This window comes from Drosophila willistoni (assembly GCF_018902025.1).
Source record: "Drosophila willistoni isolate 14030-0811.24 chromosome XL unlocalized genomic scaffold, UCI_dwil_1.1 Seg142, whole genome shotgun sequence".
NCBI classification, from domain to species: Eukaryota; Metazoa; Arthropoda; class Insecta; order Diptera; family Drosophilidae; genus Drosophila; species Drosophila willistoni.
The window spans coordinates 7,509,658-7,531,157 of record NW_025814053.1 but is presented as its reverse complement, the minus strand read 5'-3'; the positions used below and the strand labels follow the sequence as shown (position 1 = coordinate 7,531,157).

General features: G+C 38.7%; 3 protein-coding genes across 10 annotated transcripts; 1 reads left to right on the top strand and 2 right to left on the bottom strand.

Moving 5' to 3' along the window:
• Positions 1-43: 43 nt before the first annotated feature.
• Positions 44-2,851, top strand: LOC6644503 (probable ATP-dependent RNA helicase DDX10). Its single transcript, XM_002067367.4, has 2 exons — positions 44-535; positions 600-2,851. The coding sequence occupies exons 1-2, from the start codon at positions 146-148 to the stop codon at positions 2,748-2,750; spliced, it is 2,541 nt and encodes an 846-aa protein (XP_002067403.1). The 5' UTR covers positions 44-145; the 3' UTR covers positions 2,751-2,851.
• A 2,681-nt stretch (positions 2,852-5,532) lies between these two features.
• Positions 5,533-17,214, bottom strand: LOC6644504 (rho GTPase-activating protein 190). Of its 8 annotated transcripts, none has more exons than XM_047011685.1 (16): positions 17,088-17,214; positions 13,359-14,651; positions 12,617-13,296; positions 11,968-12,550; positions 11,709-11,887; positions 11,396-11,638; positions 11,250-11,318; positions 10,647-10,772; positions 8,494-8,541; positions 7,522-8,019; positions 7,065-7,328; positions 6,863-6,915; positions 6,393-6,792; positions 6,186-6,317; positions 5,980-6,124; positions 5,533-5,917 (listed from the first exon to the last, which is right to left on the bottom strand). In XM_047011685.1, exons 2-16 carry the CDS (start codon positions 14,639-14,641, stop codon positions 5,719-5,721), a joined length of 4,902 nt encoding a protein of 1,633 aa, XP_046867641.1. In that variant the 5' UTR covers positions 14,642-14,651; positions 17,088-17,214; the 3' UTR covers positions 5,533-5,718. The 8 variants fall into 8 exon arrangements, with proteins under 8 accessions (XP_046867641.1, XP_046867642.1, XP_046867640.1 ...); XM_047011686.1 differs by lacking the exon at positions 17,088-17,214 and adding an exon at positions 15,631-15,648; XM_047011684.1 differs by lacking the exon at positions 17,088-17,214 and having other exon boundaries at positions 7,074-7,328.
• Positions 17,215-17,418: 204 nt separating this feature from the next.
• On the bottom strand, positions 17,419-21,332 carry LOC6644486 (integrator complex subunit 2). Its single transcript, XM_002067370.4, has 3 exons — positions 20,254-21,332; positions 18,534-20,182; positions 17,419-18,442 (listed from the first exon to the last, which is right to left on the bottom strand). Exons 1-3 carry the CDS (start codon positions 21,136-21,138, stop codon positions 17,584-17,586), a joined length of 3,393 nt encoding a protein of 1,130 aa, XP_002067406.4. The 5' UTR covers positions 21,139-21,332; the 3' UTR covers positions 17,419-17,583.
• Between the last annotated feature and the right edge of the window lie 168 nt (positions 21,333-21,500).

Sequence of the window (21,500 nt, the reverse complement as noted above, 5' to 3'; positions counted from 1 at the left end):
TGTAAAATTGTCAATCGATATGCCGAACCAAAAGAAAAGCGTATTTACCAACACTGGCTCGATACTGCACGTGTAGAACTCCGATTTAAAATAATTTTTTTTTAATTTAAAAAGGAAAACAAAGTGAAAATCAAACGTGACACACATGCAGAGGCATAAACCAAAGCGTCCTGGTCCTGGTGCTGGTCTTAGAAAGCCAAACGGCGTAAAGGGACCGGCTGGCAAGGACAAATTCAACAAACACAAGAAACGTCCCAACAATCCCAAAAATGAGGAGCATTCCAAATCCAAATTGGCAGCAACTGAATTAGAGATTCAGCAACTGCAAGCCAAATACGAGGAGATAAATGCCGATGAAATTAAAATATTTAAACATTTTCCGCTGTCGCAAAAGACGCAAAAAGCTTTAGCCGAATTCAAGTACACAAATCCCACGCCAGTCCAGCGGGAGAGTATTGGTCCCGCTTTGCTGGGCAAAGATGTGCTCGGAGCTGCTGTCACAGGCAGCGGTAAAACCTTGGCCTTTCTCATACCAGTAAGGATTTACTATTCCCCTTGAAGACATTTCGTAATGTCATAATTGCTCGTTTTCTTTGCAGGTGTTGGAGCATTTGTTTATAAACAAATGGTCACGTTCGGATGGCGTTGGAGCAATTATTATATCACCCACCCGTGAGTTGGCCTATCAAATATTTGAGACACTAAAGAAGGTGGGAAAGCATCATGATTTTTCCGCTGGTTTGATAATTGGCGGCAAGAATTTGAAATTTGAGCGTACTCGGATGGATCAGTGTAATATATTGATATGTACTCCAGGACGCCTGCTGCAGCATATGGATGAGAATCCCCTCTTTAATACCAGCAGCATGGAAATGCTTGTACTGGATGAAGCCGATCGTTGCCTAGATATGGGTTTCCAAAAGACTCTAAACTCGATCATTGAGAATTTTCCACCCGATCGTCAAACATTGTTATTTTCGGCCACACAGACGAACACGGTGCAGGATCTGGCCAGGCTTAATCTCAAAGATCCCGTCTATGTTGGCTATGGCAATGGGGAGGGCACTCCAACTGTCACCTCATCTTCATCCATATCCGTAACCGAATCGCGAGCCGTTTTAAAGGTGCCCGAATTGCTGCAACAGAGCTATGTTGTCCTGAAACTGGAGGATAAACTCACCATGTTGTGGTCGTTCATTAAGAATCATTTGAAGCAGAAAATCATTGTCTTTGTCTCCAGCTGCAAACAAGCCAAATATTTGTATGAAATTTTCTGCAAACTGCGTCCTGGTGTCGGTTTACTGGCTCTCTATGGTACTCTACATCAGGATCGTCGAATTGCCATCTATGAGGATTTTCTGCGCAAAAGTCATGTGGTCATGTTTGCCACTGATGTGGCATCACGTGGTTTGGATTTTCCTTCTGTAAATTGGGTCGTACAGCTAGATTGCCCCGAGGATGTGTCCCAGTACATACATCGAGCTGGCCGCTCGGCTAGAAATAAATCACGTGGCGAATGCCTTTTGGTGTTGACGCCCAGCGAGGAGGAATACATGATTGGAGCACTCAAGGAGCAACTTAATCTCGATATACATTGTGTACAAATTGATCCCAAGAAACTATTCTCGCCACGTGTAAAAATCGAAGCATTTTTGGCACAATTCCCAGAGCTAAGAGCAACGGCGCAACGTGCCTATTTGGCCTATCTAAAGTCTGTGTTCCTGATGCGCAATAAACGATTGTTCAATGTCTTTAGCCTAGATCTAGATGCATATGCTCAGTCGTTGGGTCTGGCGGTAACGCCTCGAGTTCCCTTCCTCGAGAAATTCCTGTGGCGTCAGAAACAACTGCAGAAATCAAAGAATACCCAAGACGACGAGGTTCCAGAATTGGATGAGAAAAAGGTTCTACCGAAATTAAGCAAATCCCAGGCATTTGCAGCTTCTGAGGACGATGATGATGATGGTGATGACTTTATCAAGCTCAAGCGGCGGGATCATGAAGTCGAAGGCGGTCCCATTGACTTGGCTGAGATTGATATTAAGAAAGAGAACGCCGACGATGACGATGATGATGCTAATAAAGAGGAGGATGAAGCAACTGACGAGTTACTTGTGGTGCCCAAACGTGAAAAGCTCGTCACCAAGGCTGCCCTGGCCAAGAAGGCTCTGAAAAAGAATCTTCAGGTCAACTCTAAACTGAAATTCGATGACGAGGGCGAAACAGTGGCTAATGTTCGCAATCAAATGAAGTCGTTGGTTGCCAAGAACCAGAAAAATCAAGACAAGCACAAAGATGATGATGGTGGCATTAGCTTGGTGCTGTCCAAAAACCTAATGGCAGAGGAGGATGAATACGATAAACAGCGTTTCCGTGAATTGGTCAAGAAGCGACATAAAATCCAACGTGAAAAATTGCGTAAGAAGGCTGAGCGGCAGCAGGCCGAGGAGGAGGATGATGAGGCCGAAGCACAAACAGCTGTAGCGGACGGAGATGATGGTGATAGTGATAGTGATCATTCAGTAGATTTATCCTGGCTACCTGATCCCGATAAAATCTATAGCAAAAAGCCAACAACAAGTGAGCCAAACAATCAGCGACATGAAAAAGTTCCCGAATCCGAATCAGCAAGTGAAGACGACGACGATGAGGATGACCAAGATGAACCTGTCCATAAAAAGTCCAAGCTAACGCACAAAATGAACTTATTGGACACGGAGGCGATTGCTGCCAATCTATTGGGCAGCTGAAATGGCATGGGAAGGCCATTTAATTAGATCACTTAACAAATTTTCTAATGTTTAATGTTTAATTTAATTCTAATTAATTAAATTTCAAATTCATTTGCAAATCAATTGGTTTTGACTTGGTTAACCGCCCTTGATAAAACAAAAACAACCATCGGAATGCTTCACAAATATTTGGAAAATGCCCACAAATTTATTTATTTCTATTTCTTGTTTTTTTTTCTTTAATTTCTCAATTTTCATCATATCATTACTCCATATCAGTTTTGCCCGTTTTGTGTCAATTGTGTATAGCTTTTCCTCATCCCACCCAGACAACGCCCAGACAATTTTTTCTTTTCACTTTCACTAATCGTCTGAATGAAATTAGTTACTAACTTGTTCGATGATCAAGTGGAAGGAGTTTGCCATCGAAAATAAAAGGCAAACTGTCTTGCTGTCGGGGGTTTGGTGGTGGTGGCCAGGAATAGGACCAGGATAGTTGTTTTTTTGAGGGGTAGGCGTTTTGTGAAAGGGGTTGGGGTGGGGGGCGTGGCATAAAATTTGCTTTTAAAAATATCATTACACATCACGTCAATTACAGTTTTAATTTTGTTTCTTTTTTTTTGTTTTTTTTTTGTTTTTCATTTTTGAGACATATTTTTTAGCGTATATAAATAAATGCATACACATATATACGTTAATATATAGACGGTATATATATGTACGTCTGTACGTGTACAAATAATGCAATAGACACACATCTATACAAATTATACTATATAATGGTTAATTGTTGTTGCTTTTTATCCTTCTTGCCATCTCTCTTTATCTCCATCATTATCTTTTCCTTTCTTTCTCTATCCTTCAGTTTTGTTGCCTTTTGTTTTTCCATTTTTTTTGTTTTTTTTTGTTTTGCAATTTTCATTTGTTTTTTTGTTTTGTTTTTGTTAAGTTTGAGGTCCGTTCAGACACAAGATACACAAATTACATAATTAAGTTGTTTTTTGTTTTTGCTTTTGTTCTCATATATATGTATGTATATATATACATATAAATATAAATATCTATATATATATATATATTTACATATATACGCACATGTATATATGTATATGTATATATAAGTATAAAATTAATGTTCAATTACAAGAAATAACACTTAGGCTTAAGTTGTCTATAATTTTTTTGTTTCGTTTTTGTATTTTTATTAAAATATATGTATATATATATATATATTGTATATATATATATACATATATGCATATTTAGAAATTGGTATTAGTATTAGCACACACAAAACACATACATACACGCATACACTTAGCCAAATATTAGAACGCAAAATTCATATCATAGTTATGTATGTATATATATATGTATATATATATCATTAGACAATTAGGGAGAACGGGCAACGAGGGTTTTACAGGATACAGGTGCCGGGTTTATGTGCGATTACACATATATATTTATATCCATATATTCTTAGATTACACACTCACTCACTCAGACAGAGGACAGTCGCACAGACACACGCATACATACGAATACAAACACATACAATGAAGTTATACGGCAATTAAACAAATAGGAAATGGGTTTTGAATTTGTATAAAAGCATTTTGTTTTCTTTTCTTTTGTTTTTTTTTCATTTTGTCCATGTGTGTGTGAGTTGGTTCCTATAAGCAGTAAATTTTTGATAAGTAGTACACGAACAAGACTCATTTCTGGATAAATTTTTCCCTATAGTAGGAGTTTTATGTTACACATTCAACTAATATATGTATAAAAGTAGAGCTGATAGAAAGCATTCACACTTTTTGATCGAGCACACATACATATGTATATAATTATACTATGATCGGAGTATAGCCCCTTCTCTTCACTTCTCTCCTCTGCGGCACAAGCACAATTTGACCAATTATTGATATTCTATTGAATATTTAGTATATATCTATCGGATAGATATCTTGTATTTAAGTTTATTTATTCTATGTGTCCCTCATCACTAATTTAAGCTGCACATTTAGTTTACTTTGAAAGTTTTCAATCGACATTTATATTGTATGTATGTATATATAGATATATAGAAAAGAAAAACTAAATGTATTTGTTTCACATTTGTGCGTTGTCCTTCTTTTTAGCCAACAACTACTCCACAGACACACACACACACACGCACACAATACATACACACACAAACACAATGCCCAAAAATCTAAAAAGTCATCAAAGTTGGAACGAGAGGGGGAGAAATGCATCTAGGTAAGAAGGAAGGGTAATGAGTATCCTTATAACCTGATATCAAGGGCAGACACACACACACACACACACAGTCACACACATACCATAATAATACACTGCGTTTACATATATCACGGAAACACAACAAAGCCATTAATACAAAATATAGGTGTATATATATATATATATATATATATATATATATATATAGAAGATATATCGCGATATACATACATACATACATATACATATAAAAAAATAAATATACCCTACTTAACTAAGTTTTCTTTTTTTGTTGTTGTTTTTCGTTTTTTGCTCTTGTTTTCTTTGTAGAAATACTTTACACACACACATTTACCGCACATACATACATATCTATATGTATACATACACATATACTTGCATCGATCAGATCTCACTATATAGTATATATACACACACATAGACATAGAGTTATCTATATATATATATGCATATGCATGATCTTCTCTTCATACTGCAATGATCCTTTCTTCTTGCTTGGGATCATTAGTTGTCATCATCGTTGGGTTTCGGCTTCTATATAATTTCTTGAGCTGCTTCTAAATTGATATCTCTGTCTCTCTCTCTCTCGCTTACTCTCACTCAGATTTTTCCTTTCTTTTTTTTGCATGTTGCTCTGCACTTTTGCTCTCTCAATCTCTATTATTCTTGTATTGAATCTAACTATCTCGTTTTTGTTTTTAAATCTAATTTTGAATTATTTTTAAACCATAACAAAAGCATCCTTGCCGCAAAATAGATAGGGAAACTGATCAATCATTGTTTGAACAATATCTTCCAGATAGGGACGCAGTTGCTCGAAATGTCCCATATCGGTGAAATCGATTGGTATCAATGTCGGCCACCAGCAAATGGCCAAATTTTTGCTATCCATGCTATTCAGTTTTGAGTTGTCCGATACACTGCAAAAAATGGTTGATTAACATTTGATTCTTGAAATGTTTTTGCGATTCTTTCTACTTACTGCACAAAATGTTGGAATATATACTTGAGTATGGCAAAATTAATGGGTGGTAATTTTTGGAGCAATGATTTTAAAGCTATCAAACGGCAACTGCGATCGGTTTTAACCTCAACATTAAGCTTAGAAGAACCAACGCCACGTGATCCTGCAAGAAAGTTCCATTAGAATCTAATTGGAATGGGAAAACTTAAATTAATTCGCATTACCAGCAATTTCCTCCAGCTCTTTGATAATATCCTTGCTAAACAATGGTGGCAATCGTTTCGAAAAGAAATCCTTAAGTGCTGTAGCCACAGCATTCACCGGTATATCCAGCACATCAATTACAGTATTAGGATCTATCGTATATATATGTATATATATATATATGTAGATGGTATATATTGTTGACTTGTGGCGTGGCATGAACTCACCTTCTTCGAATCTCTGAAATAGCATATCGACATGCGCTCGACTACCGGGCACACGATAGATACCCTCTGAATCGAGTCCTTCCTTCTCAATGAATTCAACGCATTTGATTAGGAATATTGGTATATTATCATCCTTTTCGGAGCATATCATCAGTTTGCCAAATTGTGCCTCTGTTGTCTCGGTTATGCCCTTGGCATTTTGTTGCTTCAGTTTACGCTTCAGTTTCTTCTCTTGCTCCTTTTCCTTTTCCTGCAATTTACGCAGACGAGCTGTCTCCTCTTTAATCCGCCGTTTTTCAAGCTTCTCAAAGTCTTTCAAACATTTGGCATTCATATTGAATTCGGGTAGATTTTCAGCTCCAAAAATCCCAGCATTTGCCAACTCGGGCACCATAGAATACTAAGAAATATATATATATATATATAAATATTGGCTGGAGGAGTAGAAGGATAATTATAATCTCACATACCTCGGGTGATTTATCGCTTTTCATAAACTCAGAAACGCCAGCCTCAGATTTTTCTATAGATTAAACATATCACAATGGGAAAAAATTAACAAAATTCCAATACAATGTTTTTTTTTAGAAAAACTAACTCTACAGACAATGAATGAAAGCACAATTCGGAGTTTGGAGTTTGGAGAGGGATAATGGACAACACGACACATACTTTTCTCACCTGCTCCTATGGGTCCACCTATAACATTAACACCAACACCGCCGGCACCGGCCATACGTTGATAGTGCAATGGAATTTCTGGTGGACTAACATACGATCCAAATGGCGGAACACGCGGTGTCTGTACGGGAATGGCCACTTTCTTTTTCTTGTTCTTCTTGGTGGTGGCCGCCTTTTTGTTTGCCTTGTAATAGGCATTCTGTTGGCGTACCCGACGCTCTGTAGAGCTAGCGCAACTATCTGATTCCGTGCAGTCTGCAATTGGATAAGAAAATATATAAAGAAACAAATAATGGTATACATATATTACTTTCGATCTCTCTCTCTCTCTCTCTTTCTTTCTCTCTTCTTCTACCTTTTCTCTCCATTTCTCTCTAGATCTCTAAACTCAATCAATTTATTATTTTAACTATCTTAGTCTAATGTATTTGACTATTTTGTTTTTTACCTTCATTTTCATAAATTTGCTCATACTCGGCCAATTCCTCGGAATCCTCATCTTCACCATCTAGCTGGGCATGATCATAGCGTTTGGCATCTTTATCAATGGGAATGGGACCACCACCGACACCGACACCAGCAGTAACACCACCAACATCACAACCACCCAGATAGGATTCAGCCATGCTACCACTGCCGCTGCCAGTGAAATTCATTTTGGCCACCGCATCGCTAACCAATTGGAAATTCTTCATATTCAGCTTGCCGGGTTGCTGTGTGGGCAGTGTGAAAGTTGAAGAGCTCATGGCTGGACAATTTCGACTGGGCGCCTCACCCACCTTCAACGTTTGACTGGGTCCCTTGGGACGTATCCGATTTAAATTTGAGTCGATGTGCCGCCGTCCAGTGGTGTAGGCATGTGTATTGGTTGCCGATCCACTAAAATTGTTCCATATCGAATTCTTATTCATATTCCGGCGGGCATCACTCTTGTCCTCCAGCCATTCTGTAAGATCCAAATCCGTATTATTTTTACAATCCTTGCCTTTCACTTGCCATTACGACAACTACAGTGACTACAAACTAATATGTACTAGTATAGTATTTACATGGAATGGAGAATATAGAATACAAAAACTTAAAATAAAACTGGTTCCTAACTGGAACTAATCTTTTCTTCCAAAATAAACATATATTGAAGGAAAGGGAAGGGGGCGGTATTAACTTTGGATTGGATTTGTGTTATTTTGTTACATTTTTATATATATAGGGATAGGCTACGGATCGTGCTGGGATTAATGAAGCTACTGGGATTATATAAGTATATAAAAGGTATTATATAGTTAGAATTAAAGTTAGCTAGGCGGAAAATAAGTGAGAGAGAGTCAGGAGGAGATCAAGAGACAGAGAGAGAGAGAGAGAGAGAGAAAGTGTGCGCGCAAGAGAGAGATAAAGAGAGAGGGAAAGAGTGGTTTTTAACCTGCATCATGGGTGGCCAATGAATCCTTGGACCCGCTGACATCCGCTGCTTATGAAATGCATGAGGAAAAAAGTAAAGAAAGAACAAACAAACACACAGAAATGAAATACAATAAACAATCCGTCAGAAGATATTCGCAACAACAACAATTCGTCAAAACCGAAAAAAGAAACAACGTTTTCAAGTTTTAAATGAGCAACAAACTAAGCAAGAAGAAACTCAAACACAGAGAGAAACAGAGACAGACAGAGAGAGAGAGAGAGAGAGTGAGTGAGTGAGAGTGAGAAAGTGAGCGTGGAGAGAAAAAACAGAGAGAATGAGAAAGGGGAGACAGACAAAAAACAGCGACAAAAAACGAAAGAGCTTTTTTTTTTTTACAATCTCGAGATGTGGTTCCAATCGATGCGACAGATTTAAAAAGGATACACTATGTACATAATATTCTATATGTTATGTATATAGTATATATATGTATATATAGTTTATAAATACTAAATCTTCTATATATAGATGTAATATGTTTGTATGTATTATGTACATGGAATGTTGGTTTTGTTATTGTTTTTTTTTTTTTTTTATTTTTGGCAGCATGAATAAAAAAACACACACAAAATCAATAAATCAAAATCAAAATGAGAAAAATAAACAACACAAATTTACAAAAATGAGGCTCCAAAAGAGAAACAGAGACAGACAGAGAGTGAGAGAGAAACAGAGGACACACAACAACATTCAACATGTAAGAGACTAATAGCGGTTGTGGTGGGCGGTGGACAGTGGGCGTGGTGGTGGTGGTGATGGTGGTTGTAGGTCAGGAGAAATGATTAAAAACAATTTGAATGACCATATGGGGCGGACTGGCGGGGGGGTGTGGCGAGGTTGTTAGGAAAATGCTGCGAGAAAAATAGTCTAGCAGATAAGAACCAATTTCTTTTCTTTAACGGTTAAGATCGGACAAATATGATACTCGGAAATAATCGATAGATATCAAAGGTTCCCTATATATGTAAGGACTTTACAGCATCATTTGATTTTCGATCGTTCAACTTTTCAAACAGCAAATTTATATATCAGAAATCTCAATAACTTTTACAACATTTTTTTGGTTTCTTATAGAAAAGTAAACGATAAATTTTGTATAATTTTTAGTAACTTAGTTACTAAGCTAGTAGCTTTAGTCAAAATATTTTTTAACTTACTAAAACTCAAAAGCCTAAATAACTATTTAAATGTAAATATTTTTGTGCTCTCTTAGACTTTTGATCTTTAACTATTTTTACTATTTACTATTTTAATCCGATATATAAAATAAATTTCAATGTTTTTGAAATTTACAGGTTTTGCAGATGATTTCCTAAATTTTCATTTTCAAAAATATAATATAAAACGAGAAAAGGCTAAAATCGCTTATGATGAATGTTTTTATCCTTTGGCATTCGAAACCATCTTGAAAATCTGTAATTCCTTCTGTAAATTTCGTTTTTGAACTATTTTTTCATATTTTATCAGATGTTTCTACATATATTATTAGAATTTCCTTCCTAAAGCTTACTTGAAAAAGATTCAATCAATCTGGGGATGTTTTCTATATGTGCTCCGATCCGACAAGTTGTCGAACTTGATCTCAAGTAGGCAATTAAAGGCTTGAAAACCAAGTTTTAGCTTTCAAATTTAAAACGTAAGGGTGATTGGAACAGATCGACATGGCTATACGCTGTCCAAGAATATATATATATAGACATATTATGGGAAATCGAAAACGTTTACTTTGTTACAAACATCTTGACTAGATTATAAGTAACAACTAGTTTGCGACTTGAACTTTTCATAAATTAAACTAAAAGACATTTTATAAAAGTTATAGTAAAAACCGTTTAATTTAAATTGAAATCACTTGGTTCTATGGATATCTGCAGGATTATTTCTCAATCAATGGGCAAAATGTCTTTTCGATAATTAAATCGGGACAATGGTTTTATAAGGCGAATAGATAATGAGGACGAATTGTGTGTGTGTGTGTGTGTGTGTGTGTGAGTGTATATGTATGCGTGTATAATGTGTAAAAGAAACAAAATGGTCTAAAAAAGAGAATATGTGTTTGTTATAACGGATAACGGGAATTATAGAAAATATATTCAAAATAGTTAGATTACATGTTATTTCTTCCAAACTTGATTCTGAAGCCGAAACGAATTGACTCTTATATGTGCATGTAATGAGCTGATGATCTGGAGGGGCTGGCTCTGGAGGAGTTGTTGGAGGAGGGAATATCTGGAATCCTTTTTTTTCGATTTTGATTTTTGATTTTTTTTTTTGTTTTGTTTTGTTTGATAATAACAATTGGTTTGCAATAGCCAAAATGACAACAACAAATACACACACAGAGATAAATCGATAAAAAAAATTATTGTTATGGTTAATCGTTAATAATAATAATCATTATAGAGTATATATATATATATATGTTTATATATATGGATATGGATATGAATATGAGTTGAAAGGGATGAGATGAGTTTGGGTTTGAATCTAATGATGACTTGATGAGATGAGCGCACAGTATGATTAGAAATATATATTGTTAATTGTAATATATATATATATGTATATAAGTATATTTGGGTATATTTTTGTTTTTGGAGTTATTTAATTCAGAATTGTTATTTGTTAAATAGTTTTTGAGGGTTTGTTGTTTGAATTGAATTGAATGTTATGTTTTATTCATTTTTTTTCTAAATGGCTACTAAGAAACTCACTTTGATGCAGGTGTTTGGGTTTTTCGTTGTTGTCATCATAGATTTCATCTAAGGATATATCTCTCTCTTCTATAAATTGAACAGAAATCAAAAAGATATGATATATATATAAATATATATATATGGAGATATTGTTAGACTCATACCATTTAATGAGTTGAGAGATCGTGTAGGAAGCATTTCGTAGTTTTCGCTGCCCGAACCATCGGTACCCAATGTATTCGATAGCATATAGCTCTCATGGCGTGGCGGTGGGCGTGGCATTTGATTAACTGAATTCTCAAGCGTACCTTCTCCTGAATCTAAAGTAATTGACTCTTCGACATGTAGATTCTCCACCTCATATTTGTTATCCCATGCGGTTTTCAGGAATGGATTATAGAAGGCAACTGGAATTTAAATATACACATATGTATATTGTAACGAGTATGCACGAGTATAACTTCTTTCACTACTTACATTTAACATACTGATCGGCCGAGAAGGTCATAAAACTGCCCTTGAAACGATCAGCCAGAGCATTGCCTTCGGTGATAAGAAATTGGCAAATATCGCTATTGAAGAAGGCATTGACACCTCCGCTCTCTGTGACCGCAATGATCTGTAATGGAATGTTGGCATTCTGGGCAGCAAGAATGCTAAAATCGAACAAACAAAAAAAAAAAAAGATATAAATTAATTTACAATTTACGAAACATTAATTAAATGTTGAACTAACCTGAGATTGGCCAATGAGGATCGACGTTTAGCCGAATAGAAATAGATGTAGCCATGTATTAGCTCATCTCGATACTGATTGGTGCCATGATATGATGATAATATAAACTCTACCCTTCGTTTCGCATCACCAATGAATACATCAATTATAATTGAATGCTCATTGGCCTTAACCATCATCGATTCGGCCACCAGGGGCTGGACAATGTTCTCAATATCATATTGATCGCCACAAAAGATGCAGCATAAAATACGCAAATCGGTATGATTGGATGGATATGGCTCATAGCTTTTCATTTCGGTTAGCTTGAGTGAGAGTATTACAATATTGAGTATATCATAGACATATTTCTGATGATTCTGTGTATGATCAATGAAATCACAATGCAACATCTCTGATAGACGCATGCCTTCGCTTCGCAGATATTCCACTTCGTTCTCTTTGAGATCTTGCGGCTGATAAACCAAAACAATTGGTAAATTTTCAAATTTATCCTCTAGCTCCAGATTACAGAGTAATGTACGTTCAAGATTATCTTTGAGGGTTTCAAACGATTGCTGATTCGAGTACACACAAATCAAACCTATTACACATAATTAATAAAAGGAAATTAGCAATTTGATTGAAATTCAACAAACTTGCAACTTACCGCTCGAAGAGACATCGATGGCCTTAAAGGCTTCCATATCACCATTGGCTATGCGATAGTTGAGATAATACGTCTGATTCTCATATATATATTCACCCTTGCTCCCCGTACATATTCGTATATCGTTAAGCAGATCACTTGCCAAATGCTCTGATCCTACAATAAGTAAATTGAGCGTTCGATCGCTACCATTCCCAGTGGTCTTCCAACCACCTCCCTGCGACTTATGATTGCTAGCCGATTTATCAGAGAGCACTTCCTCAATTAAACTGTCCACACAGTTATTGAAAAACGGACAATGCTCACGTATGGGACAATGGATGAAGCGCAGATGCTGCAATAATATGACACGTCGCTCCTGATCGAGACGATCGAGCATTTTGTAACGTGAATCCTCTTGTATGACATCTGTAATTTGTCGCACATCTTCCTGGGTGATAATATCGACATTCTTGAACTGCAGAAAGTATTGGGCATGTTCCAGCAGCAATTCCACAAAATTCTGTTTACTCTTCTCAATAATCTCATCCTGATGAATATCATAGATCTGCTGGCAATCATGCTCAGACAATGCCTCAAAACACTCGCGTCCCATGAAGAGTACACGAACCTCGGATAACTGTTTGCCAGGTGTAACAAAACCGGATTCCTCCAATAGCATCTTGAATTGTTGCTTCCAACTAGGAAATTGGGAAATGTATAATGATAGGAGAAATTTATATTTATTTTAACATTTTCTTACCCAATCTTCTTTTTGTCCTGTTGAACGGAATTCAAGTAATTACGAAATACTGTCTCCGATTCGGAAGTTTCCAGTACATCGAAGGGAATGCGTGTCTCATCCTCCGCCTCATCCATATCGATCAGTTCGGTCCATGAGGCTTGCGGGCACTCGAAAAAGTATTGCTCGAATTCAATATGATTTTGCAAATAATTTCGAGCACATTCCCAGGCATCGTCATCGCTGATATTCAATGCACTAATGTCCGGCAACATATACTCTAGGGCCAAGGCAAATTTATCCAAATACTGATGTAATTTCTTGTTAAGATGATCGTCTCGTAGCTTTTTCATGTGCCGACGAAATAGCTTCTGACCCGCCTCATTACCGAAAATATTCAAAAACTCATTCCATTCACGGTATTGGGAAAGCATTTTGGAGCCCTGCGACCATAGTATATGATAGTCGGTGATTTGATTACGAATCAGACGCGTCACAGCCTCAGATCGAGTGTCGAGCAACTCCTTTCGTGACTTGGCTGACTCCTGATATGAAATGATTTTGACACGATTCTTAACCTTGTCAATCATCTGGGCCAGCATAAGGAAGGCCAGATCAATGTTGATGCTCTCGTGAGCAGATGTCTCGATTAGCTGCACTGTGCTCTTATAGTCCTTCCGTTGGCTAATTTTCTCCGCCTCGCGTACATACAGCTCGTAGGCGTCGTCATTTTTGGTTGTAACCAGAACCAATGGCTTCTTATTCTTTATTATAGTGGCTATGACATTTTGGACAAACTCCACTTGCTTCTCGACACTTCGATTTGGCACTGGACTCACATCGAAGACAACCACAAAGCCATCGATGCTAAGTCGTCCATCTGGCATTACTTTCTGTTCATATTCCTTTTCGATTCCCAACTGATTCTTGCATATATACATGAGTTTCTCGGCGGAGAAGACTTTGGTGGATGTGCAACGCTTTAGATATGGATCCATTTTGCCCACTTTAAAGGCTTGGAATGTGGAATCGTCCATGAATTCGGTCTGCTCTATGATATTGAAATTATATTCGACACCCTCCTCGGTGGTTTTGCGCACCTCGCCCCAATACAGAAAATGATCATTGTTCACTATGCGACCGCTGAAATCACTCTGGCTGAGCACTGATATGTGATCGATGAAATAATCATCGGCCATGGGGCGCATGAATCTGTTGCACAGGCATGACTTGCCCACGCCGACCTGACCGCGGTCCTTTTCGGTCCCGGATAGTCCAATGACCGAGATGTTAAACTGACGCATCTTGACGCACCTGAAGAAGAGATGAAGAAACAAATACAAAATGATTAAATAAAATTTCAATAATACATATAGTGTATCTTTTCTTTTCTTAAAGCTATTGCGATATAGAAATCCTTCTTCTATATATCTTTGAAAACTCTTTGTAACTTAATCTCTATAATTTAGCCATATGTTTGGAATGAAATCCTTTCTCTGGGAATTGAATAGAAAAGTTTATATAGTTTTTATATAACTTTATATGTCATCTCATGGACCTGCTAAGATATCTTTAGAGAACCTGTTTTATATCTCTAATAAGGTGACTCTCTTATAAGGTGACTTTGAAACTTCTGTGATTATACAAATATAGACAGGTATCTCAGGTATATCATATATTTATCACTTAGGAACGTTGGTTGTAATAACTCGTATGAGTTTGGACTCCTGTTCCTTGACGGTTTTTATTTTATATTTTTATTTTTTAACTGTTTACTTTCTTTTTTTGCATCCATGTGTTGGAACTAGTGACACTGCTTAGGTAAAGTTTATGCGGCGAGAGTGAGAGAGCGACCAAATAAGACAGAGAAAGAGAGTTGGTTATTGTTTGTCATCTAATTGTAAGACTGGTTTATCTATTTATATATATAATATATATATTGATTCATCTGTCTGATCATTTTTTCGTGCATCACTTTAGCTTGTCATCAATTTCTGTTTCTGTTTTTTTTTTCGTGTTGAATTATTCCCTCGCCTCTTTATTTTACAAGGCACTTTCAACTACGCAGTTACGGGATACATCCACGACGGATGAGCCCCCGCAATATCATCTCCATCTCCCAGAGAGCGTGCGCTGGGCTGCTGCCTGTGGTGACAAACGGTTTTTTTTTTTTCCTCGCTACTTTTTTTTGTGCCGGCGCAAAGAAAAATTTTTGCCAAGGATTTTTTCTTCGATTTCGGTTTCGATGAATTTCATCAGATTTGTTAAATGTTTCATTAAAAAGTTTAACTACCTTTTATGTTTTGCAACTGTTATTTCTTTTTCTTTTTTTTGATTTTCGTTCTAGCTATATTTTCTTTTACAACATTTTCTAACAAAATGTGTCTGCAACAAATCCTTTTTGTAACTCCGGTGCTTCTTCTTCTTCTTCGGCTGCTGCTGCTGCGGCGCTGCCTGCCTGCCTCCTGACTGCAAACGGACAACAACGACGACAGCAACGACAAACGAACGGCGCAAGACAAACAGAAAGGGAGAGCGAGCGAGCGCAACAAACAACAGCACACACCACCGAGAGCGAGCGAGCGCGAGAGAGTGAGAAAAGCGCTCTTAAAGAGAGAGCTGCTGCTGCTGCTGCTTGCTGCTGGATATGTGGGTGGATGTTTGTTGTTGTTGTTTTCACTGTCACTGCAATTTGTTGTTGCTCTTATCCTGCTCAAACCATGCTCTCTCTCTCGCTCTCGGTCGTTCACACACTCGTCTCTTTATCTCGCTCTCTAAAACTGGACAACTATGGAACTTCTGAATGGAAATAGACTATGTATGGAGAGGTAGTAGTGATGGATGGGGTATGGGGTAAATAAAAATAATTGTGGGTGTGTACTATGGACAGACGGACACTCCAATAAAAGCAGACTAGGCTTTTGCATATCTACCCACTTCTCCTGTACTGAACTCCCCATCTACTCGAAAACTTTAATTGAGTTTTCCGGCAGCAAAAAACGAAAACCCTCCTCCACGTGCCTGTGTATGTGTGTGTGTGTGTGTGTGTGTGTGTGAGTGTGTTGCAAGTGCATTACGCAGAATCGAAATCGAAATTGGAGAACTGCAGGCGTCAGCCTCCAGAACAGATTTCCTGTCCAATGTTCATATGTATGTATGCATATACTCATGTACATACATACAAACATTCATACATATATGTGAATATATATGTATGCGTATGCTTGTGATGCGTGAGTGTATGTGTGTATTTGTGGCTACATTCCCGGGCTTGTTTGTTGTTGTTGTTGCTTTTTGTCTTGGAAAGTGCAGCTACAGCTAGCTGATATACAACTAGGATAGGATAATATACAACATACATAGGTGGAGTAAAAGGAGAAATGGTGGGCGGCAGCTTTTAGGGGGTGTGTATGCGAGTAATAACAAGTCTAAGTTATTTCATTTATTTTCATTTCCCTTTAGTTTGGTTTGTCTTCCAGTCCAGCAAATTCATTACACAAAAACAAAAAAACATAAAACAAAAAACACTGTTGCCGCATCTTTCTCTGTCGCGCACACACACTTAGGATGGCTGGTTAGTTGGTGGAGCAAGCGAGAGAGCACCAGAGAGACGTATACAAGAAGACAATTACGAATCAGCCAGCAGCAGCACCAGCAGAAGTAGAGAGACAGAGCATCGTCGTTAAACACAAAGTTAAATTTTCACATAAATAAAAAAAAAACATTTACACCGTTATTTGGCCTACTCACAATTATTGCACTTGCAATAGCTTCAGCTCCAAAGTGTTTATAAACAATTACACCAACACTAATTTTATTTTCCACATCCGAGAGCTGAGCTTTGTGGTAACAACAAAAAATGCATATAGCGTACTCCGACTCCCTAATGTATGGGTATCGAAATGGTCAGCTATCGTAATCGATAGACCATGCCGTGGCCAAGAATATCTCTCAATCGGTTGGCAACTCTACCAGTAGCCAATTTTTGAACCACTGCCCGGTTGTTATTATTCAAGGCTTTCTTTTTAGTTACTAATTTTAATATAAAGTCGATACGAATTCAGAGTAATACCCTTATGACTGTTGTACAAAATTCATTAATCATTTATTTTACACATAATACAATTACGAGTTCACGTCAGGGATTCAAAAGGGGGGTTGGTTGTGGAACAGAGATGAAGGTGGTTTGAGGTGGTTGGAGGAGGTACAAGGTGAATTATATATCTATATAGTCGGAGGATCTCTATCAATACAATTCGGATTTTTGCATTACAGCCGATACGAGAGCTTTAAAAGCATCCTCTATCATAACGATATGTAGCTGGGCATCTCGATACGAACATAATTTAGCGCTTTCCGTTAGAGGCATTTGCATGGTGGTCACGCCCAGCGATGACTGCGAATGCAGACTCCGACCAGTGGTCATTAGAATATTGACGCAATCGTCGGCCAGTATGGGAAATGTCTCTGCGAATCGTACCATTGCTGGCAATACGTTACGTAGAAATTTACACTTGGCAGATGAGGTAAGCAGCGACAATGTCGTCTGAATGACATTCAGACAGAACTTGGACACTCCCAGACTCTTTGGTATAGAGTAATTGAGCACCAGATGCGAGGTTAGCTCTATGGTGAAAATCTGCTTATCCATTTCGGTCACATTGAGGAATTCGTGAACGAAATCAATGCAAATATGCATCGATGGCACACTGGCTACAATCATGGGTATCACAGACTTTGGATACGTCTGGAAATGCACCAGTTTTGCCAATGATGGTTCTGAAATGAACGCCTGATGCACATATGTACCGATAATGCCTTGAATTTCACGCATTTCCAATTGCGACACACGATCATCAGCTGCATTCGACATATATTCCAAAACCTCTAGCAGTATATGAACAGCCGCACTCTCCTGTGATGCAATTAGAGTAGTCTTTAATTCTTCACGATCGGCATCGGTCTGAACGAGGCCATTCTTGTCCAGCACCTGCTTTTGTTGCATATGAACATTTAAACAGGTTTTGGATGCCGCCAGGCTACCCTTTAGAATGCGCAGCAGTATCATTAGTAGATAGGGCGAACAAAATACATGCGTTGGGCAGCTGTATGACAGTGAGAGAGAAAAGAGAGAGAGAGAGAGAGAGTAAGATTCATTTTTCAAGATTCATTATCTGTTCCTCAAGGTGAACTTACCTCAGCACTTCCATGGGCTCCAATAGACTCTCGTTGGCAAACGTTCGCCTACTAATAGAGTCCGTTGTCTTGGTAATTGCCCTCAAGGACATAATCCACAAAGTCGTCGGTAATACGGAATTCAATCGTAGCCATAGATCATTGTATAGATCCTTAATATACCGCGGCACTGATCTCTCAAAGATCAACGGCAAGTGCTGCACCAGCTGTTGAGCATATTTGGCCAAGGCCTCAGGTGGTAGTTGTAATAGCTGCTTAAATACACGTATGGCCAGATGTGGCTTTGTCTTGACAGTGTCCAGGGCACGCGACAGAAATTCTGGCTTCAGATCCACATTCGTCATTTCCAGCTGACTACTGGGGCCGCCACAGCCATTGACCAGATAATGCTCCTCCAGCCAATCATCTACCATACTCAAATGCGGATAGTTCGAGATAATCAGTCGCAGGAGAGGATGAAACAGGGACAAATAATCATTGTGGTACTGATGGGCTTTCTGTAATAGATATTTCAGAGGCAATCCGCCCATAAAATTATTGGAATACTCCTTTTGTTTGCGTCCGCCTAGAGCACTCAAGTTCATCAGTCGTGTGTCCTCATAGAGCATCAAGTAATATATCATTAAAAGCTGAGCTGTCAGTGGACAGCTGACCTCGATTTGTGCTAACTCTTCGCTTTCCGTCATGGGCGGCAGATCTTCGGCAAAGAAAGTCAACTGTGAGGTGCGGAATACATGCAAAATCTCTATCTCAGTAAAGGGTCTATGCATGTGATCGATGTTAACTTTGCCCGTGGGATTCGGTATAATCAAAGTGTTGACAAACACCTCCACCAGAGCTGGCATGACGGGATGCACAGGCCGCACTGAGCTGCAAATCTGCTTGAAGATCCATGATTTAATGGGCACCTTGTGCTTAAGAAAGGTTCGCGATTTCAGTAGTTGATGGATACAGTGTACAGGCAGGTAACCAGGTATGGTGCCATTAAGATTTGGCGTTACAGGCACTCGCACAGCATGCAGGGCCACCACCTGCTCTGTGAAAAGATCCTGGGTAAATAATTGCTTAATTCTGTTTGTGCTATTCGGCCGTATGGGTATCTTCATGGCCAAAGTAGAGCAGACCATCTCACTGATTGCTGTTATTTGATTGCTATGAAAATGGATGGCCAACAGCAAGAGCATTTCACCCAGCGAGGTACTTGTCCCTGAACGTTTACAGAAAAAGGCATCCTCACGTATAAGCCATTGTAACCATTCGACAGCCTTGTTCTCCAACGGCACGGTGGACACTAGCGAAGGGCAGGCAACTAGCATGCATAGGGCCAGAGTAACAAATCTCACGCCAGAGGGCGTTGGCTTAGGACAGCTGGTTACTAACTGGGACAAAGCATTGATCTCGTCGTCATTGAATTTAAGGCCACCAATGCCCCGTAAAGCGCAGTATAGACGCAACAGCACTGCTCCTTGGAGATTAAAGTCCTTCAACTCGGACGCTTTGCTAGTTATCTGTATTATCTTTTGCAGCAGTTCGACACGAACCAAATTTAAGGCATCACCCTTACGTTTCTGACTTGAGCGTATGTATACAGCAAACCAGGAGCGCAGGTTCTGGTCATTGCCCAGCAGAAGGCCAGTGAGAAATGCAATCTAACAAAAAGTGAAATAAAAACCAAAATTAATTTGAGAATTGCAAAAAGTCGTTGCCACGTTTAGCTTACCAAATCCTCGGGATGTTTGAGCGTCAGTTTAAGCATAAACGATGGTACCTTCATCATGTCAACGCACATGGAACGATTAGCTAAGGCTTGGGAGGGATTCATCTCGCTTAGGGCCATCAGTAGAGTTAGCCGATGCTTGCCATCGCTACCCTCCTCATCACAATTGGCTATAATATGTGAGACGACATCGCGATAGCAATCTGGAAAGTTTGCCACCAAGGCACAAATAATCCTATGACCATTGGGCACATGAACTAAGGCATCAGTCAGCTCCAGAATATTCAAAAGCGATGGCAGCTCAGCCAGAGCAATGCACAATATATCCACAACTTCCTCTAGATATATTCCATCGTCCAGGATTTCCAAGTGAGTTGGTGGCTTCTGTTCCGTCACCTGTTGCTGGAGATTGAATATTTCGGAGAGCACAACACGCACCTTTCTGGCAACATCGGAACGCTCAAAGCCCAATGCTATGCCCGACTGGAGACCGTACTCGGAAGGTTGTTGGCCCTCAAAATATGCAGACTTCTGACGTGACTGCAGTTCCTTCTTTAGTTCGTTCTCCAGCTCATGGTAATTGACCTGTAGATAGGACACAATGCTATTGACAACCTCGATGCCAATGAGGACGGCAAGTATCTTCTTGCGAGATTCCATTGAGGAGGTGGTATTGTCCAACGGTGAGAGTAGACTCATTCGCACTAACGAGGGCAACACCGGCCGTATCTCGGACTGCGGATAGCTTGCCAGTGATGTGATGTCCAGCGTTTGCATTGCATTAAATACACGCGCCGTAACATCGTACAGCTTTACCGGCGTTCTAGCAACAGTTGTGGGATTGGTGGTTGTAGCGGTGGCGGTGGTGCTCATGGTATTCATGCTCATCCTCCTCCTTTAATGTATATAATTGACTATTCTTTATTCTCGTTCACTCTCTAAGCGGCCGACGGCCCGAGCCTCTCACACAGATAAATTCAAATACTTTGCCGCTAACTAGAAATTGCGGTTTCTTAAATATTAAGTTCCTGATAAATCCATCCAAATCCACACGACTGCTGTATATTTACATTCGATGAATGTTTTGTGCACTGATATCGATAAATTCAGTTTGCTCAGTACGGCAGGGTTGATTTGGAATTATCGATTAATTAAAAATGTTTCTCGCACGAAAGTCCCAATTTTTGCAATAAACTTATACAACCGAATTTTGTTTTAAAGGCAGTCCACTAATTCATTATTTTTACCAA